The sequence below is a fragment of the Canis lupus genome, chromosome 34 (genome assembly GCF_011100685.1).
Source record: "Canis lupus familiaris isolate Mischka breed German Shepherd chromosome 34, alternate assembly UU_Cfam_GSD_1.0, whole genome shotgun sequence".
Classification (NCBI taxonomy): domain Eukaryota; kingdom Metazoa; phylum Chordata; class Mammalia; order Carnivora; family Canidae; genus Canis; species Canis lupus.
Genome location: NC_049255.1, coordinates 26,744,944 through 26,762,870, shown reverse-complemented (window position 1 = coordinate 26,762,870; position 17,927 = coordinate 26,744,944). Strand labels below are relative to the sequence as shown.

At 34.2% G+C, this 17,927-nt stretch overlaps 1 protein-coding gene and 1 non-coding gene across 3 annotated transcripts in view; both read left to right on the top strand.

The window, feature by feature from the left end:
- The window catches only part of KPNA4 (karyopherin subunit alpha 4), a 65,626-nt gene that overhangs the window by 38,700 nt on the left and 8,999 nt on the right, over nucleotides 1–17,927 (top strand). For both annotated transcript variants that reach the window (XM_038583766.1, XM_038583765.1), the window contains exons 11-16: nucleotides 2,469–2,600; nucleotides 8,070–8,198; nucleotides 9,571–9,675; nucleotides 13,764–13,835; nucleotides 15,186–15,348; nucleotides 17,829–17,923. In XM_038583766.1, the coding sequence (XP_038439694.1) occupies nucleotides 2,469–2,600; nucleotides 8,070–8,198; nucleotides 9,571–9,675; nucleotides 13,764–13,835; nucleotides 15,186–15,348; nucleotides 17,829–17,923 (696 nt within the window). The remainder of the gene's footprint in view (nucleotides 1–2,468; nucleotides 2,601–8,069; nucleotides 8,199–9,570; nucleotides 9,676–13,763; nucleotides 13,836–15,185; nucleotides 15,349–17,828; nucleotides 17,924–17,927) is intronic.
- On the top strand, nucleotides 8,392–8,717 carry LOC119867581. The gene has a single exon (XR_005384097.1).

The following is a 17,927-nucleotide window of genomic DNA, read 5'->3' as shown; positions in this document are numbered from 1 at the left end:
GAAAGATAAAAAGAAATATTTGTGCCTTTACGTATGGGTTTATATTTGTATGTATGCACCAATCCAAGTACATCAGTTACTCTTTAATTTCATTTTTACTATGTTTTTCCATCTACAGTGACTTTGATAGTGGTTTCACATGATATAGAGAGAACTCATAAATATCCAAACAAGAACAAAAAACTAGTGCAGACTAAATTTTAAACATAATACATATACTTATTCATTCTCACCAACCCAAATGGCAAAGGGAAAAAGCACCTTAGGAAGTATGAATGAGGTGGGAAACTGACTGCTTATAAAACCAGCTTTGCCTTCAGTGTGTTAGAAAAGCAAGGAATATGTTGGGTAAAGGAAATCACAGGGATACAACATTGAGGAGCTCTGGTTCTTTGAAAACAGCTTAGTGTGATGAACAGTGTTTGATAAGTTGCTTCATTCCTTTTCAGTTTCTAGGGTAATTCCATTTTTCCAAGTTCTCTTTAAAGCATATGGAACAAATTAAAGTTAGAATTACACTACATCAAGCAGTGACATAGGGTATAAAATTCATTAGATGAACATGATCTTTGCTTTAAAGATAATTTTGTTTTAGATCCTGATAGTCTAGAATCTTTATATACATATATATAGCCATTTTGAGTTTGGCTCCTTAGTGCCAAGTTTGTTATTTCAAGTTACAAATTTTAATATTTTACTTTTAAAAGAGTTCCAAGGAAGATTAATCTCAAAGTTTATACCTCTACCAGAAAACCAGACATCTTGGTTGATCTTATTCAGAGATACACTGTGTTCTTTCCACCTATTTACCCCAATCCAGTTTAGATTTAGATAGCTCCATTTTTCTTGCTTTTAATAGATCTTGAATTTTTCAAGCCAGTCTCATTGTTCTTTAGTAGCATGTTTACTATATGTTTATTAAAAATACAGTCTTCTTATGTAAACACTTAGCAGCAAATTCTTAAATCAGACCATGAAAGAACTAAAAAAGTAAATAAAACTGCTTCCACAAACCATATATGAAACACTGAAATTACAAGTGTAGTTATAATCAGTAAATTTATTATAGAATATTAACTTCAATACAAGAAGTATATATGAGGTCAAGTCTTTTTAAATTGTGATTGTGATGTAAGCATATTCATGATGTTTAGTGTTGGGCCTTTTAAATAAGTTGTATCTGGATTTTATGTACATTCAGGGAGACAAGTAACTTGAAATTTTTTGCCTGTATCGACAAATTTTGGCATATGTTGGTACTCTGGAAAAAAGTCTTATGTTTGTAAGTTGAAATTTAGTTCTTTCACATATTTTGATACCATTTTATGTGTGTGAATTCTTTCATTTGGTGTCTTTTTACATTAAAAATAGCCAAAGAGCTTTCTCCAGTTTTTGAAAGGAACAACAGCAAAGTGTTGTTTTCTCCTTCCAAGAAATTCTCAGATGTTTTAAACATATCATTGGTTTAGGATTTAAACAATTTCAAACCTTTCTGACTTGTCTTTTGGCACATAGTTAATATTCCAGAAAAGCTTCAGAAGTAAAGTTCCAGGCACAATTATTATTCCTGTGTCTTTATCAATAACTCTGTTATTTATGCAGCAGTTTTACACAGTTGTCATACTTCCTTTTGGATATAACTTCTAATTAGGACTTAATACTAAAGAAAGATGAAACACAATGGCCTGCTGAACTTCACAATAAAGTTATTCAAAATTATAGTTTAGTTTTTAGTATTTAACTGCAGAGGGTTGGTGTTTTTTTTTTTTTTTTTACAAGTAGTTTTGGCAGATGCTGTAAATTATGCATTTTCTTTTTTTTACCTAGAATGTTTTTGATTATAGATCACACAGATTGTCCTATGGTTGCTTGTAATGTCTTGATCTGCAGCTGTAAGACACTTCCACTATGAGAAGTTGCCTGCAGTTTTAATAAGGCAAAGCAAACTGGTTGGAAAAGATGAAAAGTACTATGCTCCTAATACTGAAATAACTGGCTTTAGACATATCTACATGACACCACTAGAAAACAACTTGAATATATACATCTAGCCCAGAGGTTCTGAGTCACTCCATATGCTGAATACACATGGGCTTATGTATTTACTTCAGTGTCTTTGGACATATGTCTTGGTATGACCATTTGGGAAAGAATGTCTTTTTCTCCTATTTCATGTGTGGTGTAGTGTCTATCTTAGTGAATTAAGACTAGATACTAAAAAAAAGAAGAAGAAAGGATATTAACCTGTGCTCGGGATCATAATTAACCAAATCATCCTCAGTATGGCTAAAGGATGCACATACTTCATTCAGACATTCATAGATAGATGATGATGTTTAATATAATAGAGACGATTAAGATTTCAGTGAATTGAGATGAGACAAAAAAGGAAAAACTGTAGTGGAATAATCATAGGTTAGTCTGTATGGTTAAGAATTATTAAAGTGAATTTTCATTTTATCCATTAGATATTGGTAGATACAGTCTGGGCCCTCTCTTACCTTACTGATGCTGGCAATGAACAGATACAGATGGTAATAGACTCTGGAATAGTCCCTCACTTGGTTCCTCTGCTCAGCCACCAGGAAGTTAAAGTTCAGGTGAGTTTGTTGTTGATAATGATACGAGGTATTTTGTTTATCACTAATTTGCTTTAAGCATGGCATTCAAAAATGGACAATTTCATTAGTTCAAAGTATATTTCTAGCCTAATATCACATCTTTTTTTAAATATTTTTTTCTTTATTGATGTACATTTGACACACAACATAATGATTCAGCTTCTCTATAAGTTGTACTATGCTCACCACAATATAATGCTATTACAATACCACTGATTATATTCCCTATGCTATACTGTGTATCCCATGACTTACTCATCAAATTACTGGAAGTCTGTATCTCTTGACCCCTTTCACGCATTTTCCCCATCCCTCCACGTCCCTCCTCTCTGGCAACCATCAATTTGTTGCCTATATTGATGGATCTCTTTCTGCTTTTTGTTTGTTCATTTTGTTTTTTAGATTCTGCATATGAGTGAAATCATATGGTATTTGTCTTTCTTTGACTTACTTCACTTAGCATAATACTCTTTAGGTCCATCCATGTGGTTGTACATGGCAAGATCTCTTTCTCTTTATGACACACACACCATGCTTTTATCCATTCATCTATCAGTGGACACTTGGGTTTTTCATACCACAGCTATTATAAGTAATGCTACAGTAAACATAGGGACACATATACCTTTTTGAAATAAAAACATACCTTTGTTGAAAAGAGTGAGATATTATATACCCATTTTAAAGATGGAGAAGAAAATGAAGTAAGATCACTACCGGTCAATAAGAACCATTCTCCCTCCCCCTCTCTTTCCCCATACCTCACCAAAATCCCATCCCAAGGCATCTCCTTTTTAAGTTATTGACTTCTAAGGTAGACCTAGGAAATTCATATGGTAACTTGAGTGTCATCTGAAACAAGTACTGATTTTTTTTTCTCTTCTTATTTTTTCATTTTTCCTACTCTTCTCCCCCCCATCCCCCGCCCCTTTTTTTAGCTCTCCATGCTGCACCACACAAGCTTAGTTAATGCTTAGTTTCATTGGCACTGTGATAAAGGCTTTATACTGAAATATGCTGCTTAGGGCCTTCCTAAATTGTTTCCTTTTAGTTATTTAAAATCTTTTTTTTTTTAATGGAGCAACTGGGTGGCTCCATTAAGCATCTGACTTCAGCTCAGGTCAAGATCTTGGAGTCCTGGGATCTAGCCTCAAGGTGGGCTCAGTGGGGAGTGCTTGTCCCTCTACCTCCCCTCTCTGCTCCTCCTGCCACACTCTCAAATAAATAATTTCTTTTATAAGTAAATAAAATCTTGCTAAAACTTTGTTTTATCCTTCTATTATTTTTAAATCCTTCCACATAAATATTTATCCCAAACTTCCATCTAGATAGAGTCAAAAAAAGAGGTTGAAAAGTTCACACAAATATTAGAAGCAGTAACTGTCAACTGTGGTAATAAAGGGAGATACAGCATGTTCTTTCTATCCTTCTGAGGTAAATAGTATGCTTTAACCATATGATGGCTTATAGTCTATTCAATAATAGCTTAAGGAAAACTGTTCATCTGATTCGCTATTAACCCTGGTGGATATTAAAATCAACTGTGAAGCTTAAAGAAAAAAAAAATTTCCATTGCTTGATCCCTAGAGATTCTGTTTTAGTAAATCTGGGATATTTCCTAGAAACCTGAGCATTAAAAAGCTCTTCAGATGATACTCATGTGCAGTTAGAATGGAGAACACAAACCTTAAAATTTAAGGCAATTTAAGGAAGGAGGGAACACTTAGCTGAATTCACAAATAGAATAATTTGCCATGTAGAGGTATTTGACTAGGGGCACCTAGCTAGTTTAGTCAGAGGAAGCACACAACTCTTGATCTCAGGATAGTAAGTTTGAGCCCCATGTTTTATGTAGAGATTACTTAAAAAAAAAACTTTTTTAAAATAAAATAATTCATACTAGATATTTATCCGTAAGTTTGCATTTCTTCTTTTTTTTTAAAGATTTTATTTACTTATTCATGGGAGACACACAGAGGCAGAAACACAGGCAGAGGGAGAAAGAAGCGGGCTCCGTGCAGGAAGCCTGACATGGGACTCGATCCTGGGTCTCCAGGATCAGGCCCTGAGCTGAAGGCGGCGCTAAACCGCCGAGCCACCCAGGCTGCCCAAGTTTGCATTTCCTAAGTGTAGTATTTATGTCTTGGTATGGGTATATGGTTTTTTGTTTTGTTTTTTTCAGAATGCATCTTTAGTTTTAACATTGGACTTCATTCAGAAATAGGGCTGGAATTTTTCTTTAGCAGCTCTCAATACTTTGTACTTTACATGATAACTAATAGAGGTTTTTAAATTTTTTTCAACTTTGACTCCATAATTTAGGAGAAGAAAATAGTTGTAATGAACTTCCATGTAGGTTTCCTCTATATCCCTACTCATTCCCTCCCCACAAATTATTTTGACACATCCCAGATAGCATATAATTTCATCCAGCTTCTCTTAAAAAATAGACTCTGTTTTCACATAATCACAGTACAGTTAGAATATTTTTTTAATCTTAATATTAAAATCCAGTCAGTATCCAAATTTTACTGGTTGATTCATATATTGACCAAATCAGTTTCCAAACAAGATTGACACATATATTTGGTAGCTTTATTTATATGTTTCTGTTACTCTACAATTTTCTTTTTTCTTTTAAATTTACTTGTTAAAGAAGCTGGATCACTATAAAACATTTTTAAAAGAAATTAAAGAAGACCTAAATAAATGGAAAAACATCAATGTTCATAGATTAGAAGGCAGTGTTGTTAGGGTGGCAGTGCTCCTCAAATTTACCTACAGATTAAATGCAATTCCTGTTGGGGTGCATGGGTGGCTCAGTTCGGTAAGCATCTGTCTTTGGCTCAGGTCATAATCCAGGGTTCTGGGATGGAACTAGAGCTGAGCTTCCTGCTCAGTGGGGAACCTACTTCTTCTCCCTCTGCCCCTCCCCGTGCTCATATGCTTGCTTCTCTCTCTCTCTCTCTCTCTCTCTCTCTCAAATCAAAATCTTTAAGTGCAATTCCTGTTAAAATCCCAGTTTCTTTTTAGTAGGAACTTAAGCTAATCTTAAAATCCATATGGAAATACAAGGGTCCGAGAAATAGCCAAAACAAGCTTAAAAAGAAAAAAGTTTGGGGACTTCGCTTTCAAAACATAACTGCAAAGCTAAGCGTGAACAAGACTGTGATACTGGCATAAGAGTAGATATATAAATCAGTGAAATACAATCAAGAGTCCAGATATAAACCATATATTTATGATCAATTTATTTTCAACAAAGGTGCTAAGAAAATTCATTTAACAAAAAATAGTCTGAATTTTCAACAAATGGTGATTCAACAAATGGAGCTGAGACTATTGAATATCAACATGTGAACAAATGAAATTAGACTCCTATATATAAAAATTAGCTCAGAATAGATAAGATACCTAAATATAAGAACTAAAAGTGTAGGGCAGCCCAGGTGGCTCAGCGGTTTAGCTTCAGCCCAAGGCCTGATCCTGGAGACCCCAGATCGAGTCCCACATCGGGCTTCCTATGTGGAGCCTGCTTCTCCCTCTGCCTGTGTGTCTGCCTGCCTCCCTCCCTCCCCCTCTCTCTCCCTCTCCCTCTCCCTCTCTCTCTCTCTCTGTATCTCATGAATAAATAAATAAAAATCTTAAAAAAAAGGAAAAAGAACTAAAAGTGTAAACCTCTTAGAAATAAACATAAGCATAAATTTTCATGACCATGGGTTAGGCCGCAGTTTTTTAGATATGATACCACAAGCATGACCAACCAAGGAGAAAAATAGATTAAATTGGACTTCACCAAAATTAAAAATCTCTGCTTCCAAGGAGACCATCAAGAAAGTGAGAAGACAGCCCACAGAATGGAAGGGAATATTTGCAAATCATATATCTGAAAAGGAACTTCTATCCAAAATACATAAAAAACTCTTAAAACTCAACAATAAAAAGACAAATAATCCCATTAAAAATTGGCAAAACTGGGGATCCCTGGGTGGCTCAGCAGTTTAGCACCTGCCTTCGGCCCAGGGCTTGATCCTGGAGTCCCGAGACCGAATCCCGCATCAGGCTCCCTGCATGGAGCCTACTTCTCCTTCTGCCTGGGTCTCTGCCTCTCTCTTTCTCTGTGTCTCTCATGAATGAATAAATAAGGTCTTAATAAAAAAGGAAAAAAAAATGGCAAAACTTTTAAATACAGTTATCCAGAGAAGACATACAAATGGTCAATAAGCATGTTCTCACATGCCCAACATTATTAGTCATGAAGGAAATGCAAATCAAAGCTACAATGAAATACCACTTTGTATGCACTGGGATGATATAATCAAAAAGACATTAACAAGTTTTGGCAAGGATGTAGAGAAAGTGTAATCCTTATATACCTATAAAATGGTACACAACCTCTTTGGAATACAGTGTGATGGTACCTCAAAAAGTTAGACACAGTTACTGTATAACACAGCATTTTCCACTCCCAGGTGTGTGTGTGTGTGTGTGTGTGTGTGTGTGTGTGTGTGTACACGTGTACACCCACCCAAGAGAATTGAAAACACATGTTCACCCAAAACTTGCACACAAATGTTTATGGCACTGTTATTTATAATACCCAGTGAAAATCAAATATTTATCAACAACTGAAGAGTAAAATAAAAAATACAAGTAGAATATTATTTGTCCATGAAAAGGAATGAAGTATCAATACATGCTACAATATGAATGGACTTTGAAAGCATTATTTTAAGTGAAGGAAGCCAGACAAAAAAGGCCACCTGCTGTCAGATTCCAATTATATGAAATGTCTGGAATAGGCAAATCCACAGAGACATCTCAGGCACAGTAGCTGTCAGGAATCACCACCTTCTCCCTGGGGATGAGGAAAATGGGAGCGTCTACTGATGGGTACAGATACTCCTTTTTGAAGTGATAAAAATATTCTGGAATTATTTATTAGTTATGGTTGCACAACTTTGAATATATAAGAACCCACCGAATTCTACACTTTGAAAGGGTGAATTTTATGTTCTATAAATTATATCTCAATTGAGGGGGGAAAATGAGTCATTTGTCTTGTAAATGTTAAAATTAGCCCCCCAGAAAACTTAAACATGAAGAAAATGACCTAATACAACTATTAAAAATAATTGATAACTCAAATTCATAAATGTCATACTAAGCAAGAAAAACTTCAGAACACTGTTTTGGTTTGTAATTTATTGAAACACTGAATCAAAAATCTGAAGTAGTGTCTTATTGTCTTTATGGCCCAAATTACTATCTAAAATTATCCTTATTTGTTTATTGACTATTTTCTACAATAATATTAGCTCCATAAGCCTTTCCTATTCACTTCTCTGTTCAGTATCAGACACAGCTTGGTAAAAAAGAGTAGGTTGGCATGAATAAAAGAGTGTATCTTTCATAATAGAACAACATCTTATTAAATCTTTGTTTCAGACTGCTGCACTTCGAGCTGTGGGCAACATTGTTACTGGAACTGATGAGCAAACACAAGTAGTTTTGAACTGTGATGCTCTTTCACACTTCCCAGCACTTCTGACACATCCCAAAGAGAAAATTAATAAAGTAAGTATTTTTAAATACTAGGTAATAACACACAAAATATCAGCAGTTTTCATTTGTAAAATTTAAGATTCATAAGTGTCTATAATGATTTTTAAGATAAATCATCATTTAGAATACTCTGTTCTTTTAAACATGGATTTATATGATTTTCTGTATATAAAACTAGTTGTAAACATTGCAATTTTGGCTCTCTTGGAAATGATGAAATAGAGATAATTGGGTGTTGAGTGTTGTGTGATTGGAAAATTTTAACATGTGAGTTAAGTAATTAAGCTTAATATTTTATAGATACTTAATAGAATGTGTGTGTGTTTGTGTTTGTGTGCTCATGGAGGCTATTGAAGGGGGCACTGACTGGTGATGCTGATATTGGAGTGCATCTGAGGCTGTTGTAGAAATACACGGGTTGTTGATTACAACGTTGCCGATGATTATAACCCAAGAACAGCTCACCTAAGTAGCCTAGCACCCTAAAATCTCTAACAGGTTCATTAAACATGGTCCTGTGATCTGATCCAAAAGAGCCCACTTCATACTAGCTAATACTAATAGCTTTGGGAATAAAATTTGTTTACTAATTTTTTTAGAGAAAATGTTTCCCTTTGTATTGATTAATATTATAAATTTATTATGTCTGGTAAATTACAGTGATAACCTACATAGGATATGAGGTACATATTTTGTCTTATTTTGTGCTAACTGGTCTCAGTGTGCATTTATTATCAGTGAAGCTTGTGAAACACTTGACTACCATTATCTTGGCAGAAGCAGCAAGCACCACTAAAATGTAAAGGGTATCATAAAAAGATCATTAAGGTAGACCAATGAAGCAATCAAACATCTGGTTCTATGTTAGCTCTTAAGAAAAATGGTGCAGTGAATGACATACAAATAAGTATACTTATAAAACCACTGTTTCAATTTTCACGTCTCCATTATTATGGATAATTGAGATTTGCCAATTTGGCTAGCATTCTTGGTCACAGTAGAATAGAGAAAAAAGCACATTATGTGAGGGGGAGGCTGAATCTCATTTACAGTAGTTTTAGGATTTGTATCTGTATTGGAGCTCATGGATACCTTAGTATTTTGTTTAGACAAACTTCTTTTGAGTCTTCTGTTTGGAAACATTGCTTTCAAGAATTCTTCAGAAGGGTCAGCTCATTATGACTTGAATTAGGGCCGTTAACAATTTGTTCAAAGAAAATGTGGAAGATGGGGAGGGTAGATGAGTTGAGATTCCTGAAATTTTTATTTTGGAACTCATTCCATAATAAAAAAGCATTTGGACATTGTAACAAATGTAGTGAATTTAGTTCAGATGCAGATTTTAAATTTTAATGAGAAATATTGAAGGGGTCTTGTTCTGCAGGAAGCAGTGTGGTTCCTCTCTAACATCACCGCAGGAAATCAGCAGCAGGTTCAAGCAGTAATTGATGCCAATCTTGTACCAATGATAATACATCTTTTGGATAAGGTAAGAAAACATCTTATATGTATCTGAGTAAGAGGAAAAGGATTTAAATTTTAACAAATTATGTGAATATATGCCTCTGTTTAATTAGAATCTATACAGTAGCATGTATAGTATGGTAAAGTAATATTAAAGTAAAAACTTTAAAAATAGCAGTTTTTAAATATAAAAACACATTTCTTTTCAGGAACTCCTGACTCTTCTTCGGTATCATTCCTTTACTAATACTACCATTTTCCTGGTATTTATTAAAAATACATTCAGGAACTCCTGACTCTTCTTCGGTATCATTCCTTTACTAATACTACCATTTTCTTGGTATTTATTAAAAATACTTATTAGGGCATTAATAATACATTATTATAATACATTATATGGTGCAGCGGTTTAGCGCTGCCTGTAGCCCAGAGTGTGATCCTGGAGACTCGGGATCGAGTCCCACGTCAGGCTCCCTGCATGGAGCCTGCTTCTCCCTCTGCCTGTGTCTTTGCATCTCTCTCTCTCTCTCTCTCTCTCTATGTGTCGCTCATGAATAAATAAATAAAATCTTTAAAAAAAAGACATTATTGTTTTTAAAAAACATTACTAATGATGATAATATTCAAGATCATATACTGCTGATTATAAATGCTTATATATTGCTCTCATCATTCTACGTATATTACTTCATATAATACTGCAATTCCATGAGGTTAAGAATTATCCCCTGTGACAGGTAAAGAAACTGTGGTATAGACAAGTAAATTGCCCAAAATCAGATAGCAAGTAAGTGTGCTATTTAATCGTATGCTGTATCATCTCTTATGCTTACATTAACATTTGGGAAAGAGACCATTTAAAATGTCACAATTGGGGGAATCCCTGGGAGGCTCAGTGGTTTAGCGCCTGCCTTTGGCCCAGGGCGTGATCCTGGAGTCCCGGGATCGAGTCTTACATCAGGCTCCCTGCATGGAGCCTGCTTCTCCCTCTGCCTGTGTCTCTCCCTCTCTCTCTCTCTCTCTCTCTGTGTCTCTCATGAATAAATAAATATTTTTAAAAAAAATAAAAATAAAATGTCACAATCGCAGAAAGAGGGGTTTTTCTGAATGGTGACCTGTCATTAAAGAGAAGATAAAACCTTTGTCTTCTTTCCCTCCATGTTTTCTACAAACTGGTAATAAAGACTAAGTTTCCTGTAAACTGGTAGATCTGGTTCAATTTTTTAAGCAAGGCTTTTAATACACTACTCTACATTTCCTGATGATTCACATCAGAAGATACATACTGTTTGTCCTGTATCTCCAGATGTCCTACATCTGTCCTGTACAGATTGAAGAATGAGCTCTCAGGTATTATGAGCCTACATCAATTGATTGTTATAAACCTATCCATCGGGATCCCTGGGTGGCGCAGCGGTTTGGCACCTGCCTTTGGCCCAGGGCGCGATCCTGGAGACCCGGGATCGAATCCCACGTCGGGCTCCCGGTGCATGGAGCCTGCTTCTCCTTCTGCCTATGTCTCTGCCTCTGTGTGTGTGTGTGTGTGTGTGTGTGTGTGTGTGTGTGACTATCATAGATAAATAAAAATTAAAATAAAATATTAAAAAAAATAAACCTATCCATCAGTCTTTGCCTACTAGTTTTCAGGTAGTCATTAGCGATCATTGAATGGATCCCTTATTTTACCAGGAACTGCAAAATGCTGACTTTCTGATTCTGTCATTCTTTTTTTTTGGTGTGTGTGTGATTTTTTTTTTTAATAAATTTATTTTTTATTGGTGTTCAATTTGCCAACATATAAAATAACACCCAGTGCTCATCCCGTCAAGTGCTCACCTCAGTGCCCTTCTGTCATTCTTATGTTATTAACTGATTTTTCAGTGAAAAGTTTTTTTCGTTATCAGCTATTGGTTTACTCTGAAATATGGTTCATATAAAAAAGGCAAGATAAATTCTCATTATCATGTAGTGGTTTTTTGTTGTTTTGGGGTATGTGTGTGTGTGTTTTAAGTAGGCTCCACATGGGGCTTGAACTCACAACCCTGATACCAAGACCTGAGCTGAGATGAAAAGTCATATGTTTAATAGACTGAGCCACCCAGGTGTTCCATTATCTCTGTTTTTAGAATAACATGGTTCCCTAGCAACCTCAAAAGAATACTAGGGTGGAGTTTTTAAAGTCATTAGGAAATTATGGATTTTGTGTATTTTTTATTATAAGTTTTAGTCCATTGTAGTTATTTTTTCTAACACTCAGATTGTCCCTAACAAATGGGAATCTCTTAAACTTAGTGTCTGTGTCTTTTTTACATCACCCCAATAGTTTTTCAGAACTTCCTACTTGTTGAATATGACACAATTCTTAAGCATATTTTCTCTATTTTCTGACCTATACTCTATGATGTCCTTTTTAGGTAGCAGATGGTATTTAAGAATTATAATTATAGTTCAGGTCCTAAGAAAGATGATTGCTACAAGGTTGTCACTGTTTCTAGGTCTGAGTGAACAAAATGGGTGATAATGTGTATGGTTTTCTTTGTTTTTAGAAAATAGAAAATAGGGGTACCTGACTGGCTTGGTCAGTAGAGCATGTGACTTTTGATCCTCAGGGTCATGAGCTTAAGCCCAACATTGGGCATGGAGCCTACTTTAAAAAAAAAAAAAAAAAAAAAAAAGAAAATATATAGTAATTTCATGAACATGAAAATTCGTAAGAAACAAATCATGAAAAATAATTAATTTAAAAAATCATGAGTGAAAAGAAACTGTCAGATACTACTGGGTATTTAGGATAAACTTTTTATATTCTCTTAGATTTTATATTTTCATCTTTTATGCTGGAAATCTTTCTAAAAAGATTACAATATATATTGAGATACAAAATTTATCAAAATAGCAAGCTGACATTGCCATTAAATATGACTACTCCACTTTTAAGATTTCTTTGAGGATAGTAATACATAATTTTTGTATGTGTGGTTAAGTCACCAACTTGATACACAGTTGGGTTATTTATTATATGGGGGAATTACTTTAGTATTTTTTGTTTGTTTAGGGTTTTTGTTTATATAAAGCACTATATGGTCTCCAAGTAAAAAAAAATATGCACCTTATTTTCAAGGTGCATATTTTCAATATTTTACCAGTTTATATTTGGGATTATTGGATGTGCAGATAGACTTTATGTAAATTTAGCCGTATAATACCATCTCCCTCCATAAGGATTGTACCATTTTACAATCCTGCCAGTCTCACTGATAGATATTTACATTGTATCAGTCTGATATATAAAAATAGATATCACACTGCAATATTGATTTTTATTCCTCATATAAGTTTTTTCTTAATTATAAGCATTTTCCCAGGTTACTAGTCTAATTTGTATTTAACAACTGGTTATTATTCCATTCAGCAGATTCATCATAATTAGTCATTTATTCCACTGCTGAGAATTCTACTTGCTTTTACTTTTTGACTAGTATGTAGTACTACGATAATATCTAGAAGGAAAGAAAATATTACTTTGTTTTAAATTATTTTCTTGGTAAATTCTTAAAGATTCTCATATATTATTTGAGAACCTCATATGATTATTAAATATTACTTTGAGAACCTCATGATTATTAAATGTATTACTAAATAAATTACTAAATCATATATGATTTTAAATGATTTTAAGTGTACTTTTTCAGTTTATATTTGAAAGGTAATATAGGAGGGTGATGTTTTTATTATATCATCTTATTAATGGTGGACATTTTTAAAACTTTGTGTTTAAAAGGTTACATTTCTTTGATTAAAGTGAAGTGTACATTCTCCTTCCCCCACCCCCTTTTTGGGTTTTGGACTACTTTTATTTTATCACTGACTTCATTTAATCTGATTTAATTGAACAGTAATACCAAGTCACTTTGTTGCCAGGAGAGTTTGCAAAGGGGAGTCTACATTTGTTTAGGGTAAATTGAATTCAGAAACCTTCCTTAAGTAAAAAATTATGTATGCACATAGAAAGGTTAGAAAAAACTTGGGAAAATAAGCAGTTGAAAATCATTTCAGACAGCATTTTTTCCCCTGTTTACACTGTGTTGCAATTTGTATTCTTTGCTTTTACAGGGGGATTTTGGCACCCAGAAAGAAGCTGCTTGGGCCATAAGTAACTTAACAATTAGTGGGAGGAAAGATCAAGTAAGTTCAACTCTTACTTATTTCTCAGAACTGGTAAAATAACATACATAAAAATTCTAAATTCTAAGATTTAGATTTCAGTTAAATCATAATTTAAAATAATAGCAAGATAATAGGCATTCTGTGATTCCCGCCCCGCCCCCCCATATAAAAGTGTTACCTTGACTTCTTAGGTTACATTTCATAGATGAGAAGTGTTCTCTTTATACCATCTTGGCCTACAAAAATTTTCTAATCCATGGTAAGATCAAAACATATGTAGTCAAAATATATTTGGTTTTTAACAGTATTAGGGAAAAAAACAGGACTTTTTAGCTTAATAGAATGAAACAACATCACAGATTCTCATAACAAATGAACATAAACAACAAAAATTTACCAGCAGCAAACAAAGCAAGGAACTAATGTAAACCAAAAGGCTGGAACTAGAGCAGCCCTGGTGGCTCAGTGGTTTAGCGCCACCTTCAGCCCAGGGCCTGATCCTGGGGTCCTGGGATCGAGTTCCGCGTCAAGCTCCCTGCATGGAGCCTGCTTCTCCCTCTGCCTGTGTCTCTGCCCCTCTCTCTCCCTCCCTCTCTCTCTCTCTCTCTCTCTCTCTCTGTCACTCACGGATAAATAAATAAAATCTTAAAAAAAATAAAAATAAATAAAAGATTCCAGGTAAATTTCACAGATAAGGTAAAAAGAGTGAATTTAGAGCTAATAAACAATAAGCTGATAATTGTCACAAATAAGCTATAGACTGATGGTGAGCAATGAATCCACTTAAATATGAATAGAGAGCAGAATATAAATATATAGTACATGGAAATGACAATATAACAAAATATAAAAATGAAAGAAAAATATTATGAAAATATTATAGAACCAGTTGAATAGTGAATTGAAAGTAGCCAGGTATTTGAGGATTCTAAATGATACAGCATTCTCACATTGGATACTATTATGTTGAACAATGGTTCCCTTAAAAAAATGGTTCCCTTAAAAAATGGTTCCCTTATCATCCAGCCTCTACAGATGTCATAATTTCTTAATCTTAAAGGGGAGGAAAGCATCTTTGAAGAAAGTATTCCTTATGGCAGATGTTTTGCATGAGGTTAAGTGATTCCTTCATTATCACTTGTTTTTTCCGAAGTTCAAGAAAAGTAAACATTACATTAAAGGAAGGAATCTCATAGTAAAATAATCTAACAAGAAAATAATAAAATTATCTAATGTAGTCTAACATAACGTGAAAAATGAGGTCATGTTTCTATACTCAAAACTTTAAAGTCAAAATTATTTCAGTGTGATCATATGGTGCGCACAGTTCACTGATGTTTATTATATCATGGTGTTTTTATTCTTCAGGTGGCCTATCTAATCCAGCAAAATGTTATTCCACCTTTTTGCAACTTGCTGACTGTAAAAGATGCACAGGTTGTGCAAGTAGTACTTGATGGACTAAGTAATATATTAAAAATGGCTGAAGATGAGGCGGAAACCATAGCCAATCTTATAGAAGAATGTGGAGGCAAGTGTATTACAAGCTATTATTTCACAGTTTTAATGTTCTTTTTGTAACTACTTTTTATTTTCTGACTAATGTAGCACCTCTGTATTTTCTGTCTTAGATTATCAAGTAACAGAATAAAGTAAATACTATATTCTATATGTACAGTCCTGCTCAGCTTCTTGCATATGCTTAGGTAACTGAATTGCTGCCCTGTATTTGAAATAGGCACTGTGCTAAGGTACTGGGAAAACAGTGGTAAACAAGACACAGTCCTTGCCCTCAAGGCATGTAGTCTAGTCATGGAGATAAATATGAACTGATTTAATGTGCTAATTACCCTAATAGAAATGTACAACAAAATGAAATACCTTATCCATCCTGGAAGAAGCAGGAAGTGACACCTGAGCTGGATTTTGAGAGATGAATAAGGATTAATAAAGTAAAAAGGGATGAAAGGTGTTCCAGGCAGAGACACCATGAGCAAAGTCTGAGGTGAGATCTAGCATTCAGCAAATTATAAGTAGTTCAGTGTTGCTGAATCACAAAGTATGGGGTAGACACTGCCTAAAGATGAGGCTGGAGATACAGCCAGTAACCAGGCCCCTGCCGTCTTACAAGCTTTGTAGCACAGCAGATTCTTTATTCTGTAAGGCCATAGTTCCCAAATCTGATTCTGTGCCAGGGCCACCCAGAATGTAAATAGCATGTCTTAACTTTCAGCTTTTAGAATTAACCATGTAGATAGAACATGGTAGTTTCAATTGTAGCTGTGGAACAAAATGTAAATGTTACCAACCTGGATAAGCATAAAAGGAAAGGATTTCTGACAGATGTGGAGAAGTAAATGAAAGGAGAAGTAACTTAAGAGTAGGAGGACCATATCTTCAATTTGCTTAATGGAGGAGTTCAGAGGCTTGAAAGAAAGAAGTATTTTTAAAGTTACTGAAGTAACAAATAGAGCAACAGAAAATAATTCATAACTATCAAGTTAGGAATAGGAGATGGAGAATAGAGAACCTAATTAGGAAGTTGAGTACCAGTAAATAGTTAATATACTTTAAAAGTTTTTACTGTTTTTTCCCATGTAAACATTTTAATTATTAAAAATGTAATTTTTATATATTAAAATACAGATCTGAGCCTTGCCTTCATCACTGTAGGTAAGGCCAAGAATCTGTATCTTATAAACACTCCCAATGAATTCTGCCTCAGGGTATTACAAATCATTTAAAGATTTTATCTGAGGGATTGGTATGTTTAAATGGAGCAAGGATATCAGGGAAATGGGACCATTGGAGAAAGAGGCAGGAACCAGTTAGGAAAGTATATAGTGATAAGGGGCCACAATAAATGATGACAGGATTCAAGGAATGGATAGTCTTACAGGTTTTTGAACAGATTTGATGATAGAGTATTAAGGGGAACTTATTAGGTTTTCTCTCAGATTTCAAGTTGTTTATTATCATCAAGTAAGAATACAGTAGAATAAATAGTTTAATTGAAGAAAGGCAAGTAATAAATTATGTTTGGACATTTTGAGCATTACATACCCATGAAATATCTGGTGGAATTATCACGCAGGCATTTTAATTTTATGCTTCTGAAGCTCAGAAAAAAGTCCTCACCCTATTATAGTGGCTTAATTCTTTTGTTTAAGATTTTATTTTTAAGCAATCCCCAGACTCATCATGGGGCTCAAACCCACAATCCCGAGATTAAGAGTTGCATGCTCCACTAAGTACCAAGCCAGCCAGGCACCCCTGTCTAAATACTGAAAGTGTGGGCCCACTAAGTTGAATGTGTAGAGTGAGAAATGAGCGCAAAGCAACTTCTCCATGTAAGGAATAGATAAAGGAAGAACACTCATGAAAGGGCAGTTTCACTTTACTTCAGAAGCCTTAAAATTATTAGTCCTATAAAACGAAACAAGATGTAATTTGCAAATCAGTTATGTTTATATATTCTTTTTAATGTTTCTGCCTGTGATTTAATAAACTTATGTTTATAGGAACAATTCCTCTTTCCCCTGAAATGCTTTGATCTTGATCATTTTCCATAATACTTAACAGATGTCTTAACATTCATATATATTAATCGCCAGTATTTTCATTATTTTTATACATGCTCATTAGAAAAACCTGGCAGAGGCTAGCTAGAAAGTAGAAAGAATCTGCTTTTAACTTAATAACAAACAAAAATAATCCATATTATTCCTTATAAACATTGGTTATATAATATTCTGCTGAATAGAGAGGTGTCCCATTGCTTGCTTAAACATTTATATACATTTAAACACTCAGGATGTTAACTTTTAAGATAAATATGCTATATCTTTGTGCATTAAACCTTTTTATTTTTAAGATTCATCTTTAGAATAGAGTCCCAAAAGTCATAGATTTGCCAAAAATTGGGATTATGTGGTCCCAAGGTTATTGTAAATTTTTTGTTCTTACGTTTTAAATATTACCATTGTTTTCACTTCATAAAATTTCTTGCAGGACTGGAAAAAATTGAACAACTTCAGAATCATGAAAATGAAGACATCTACAAATTGGCCTATGAGATCATTGATCAGTTCTTCTCTTCAGATGATGTAT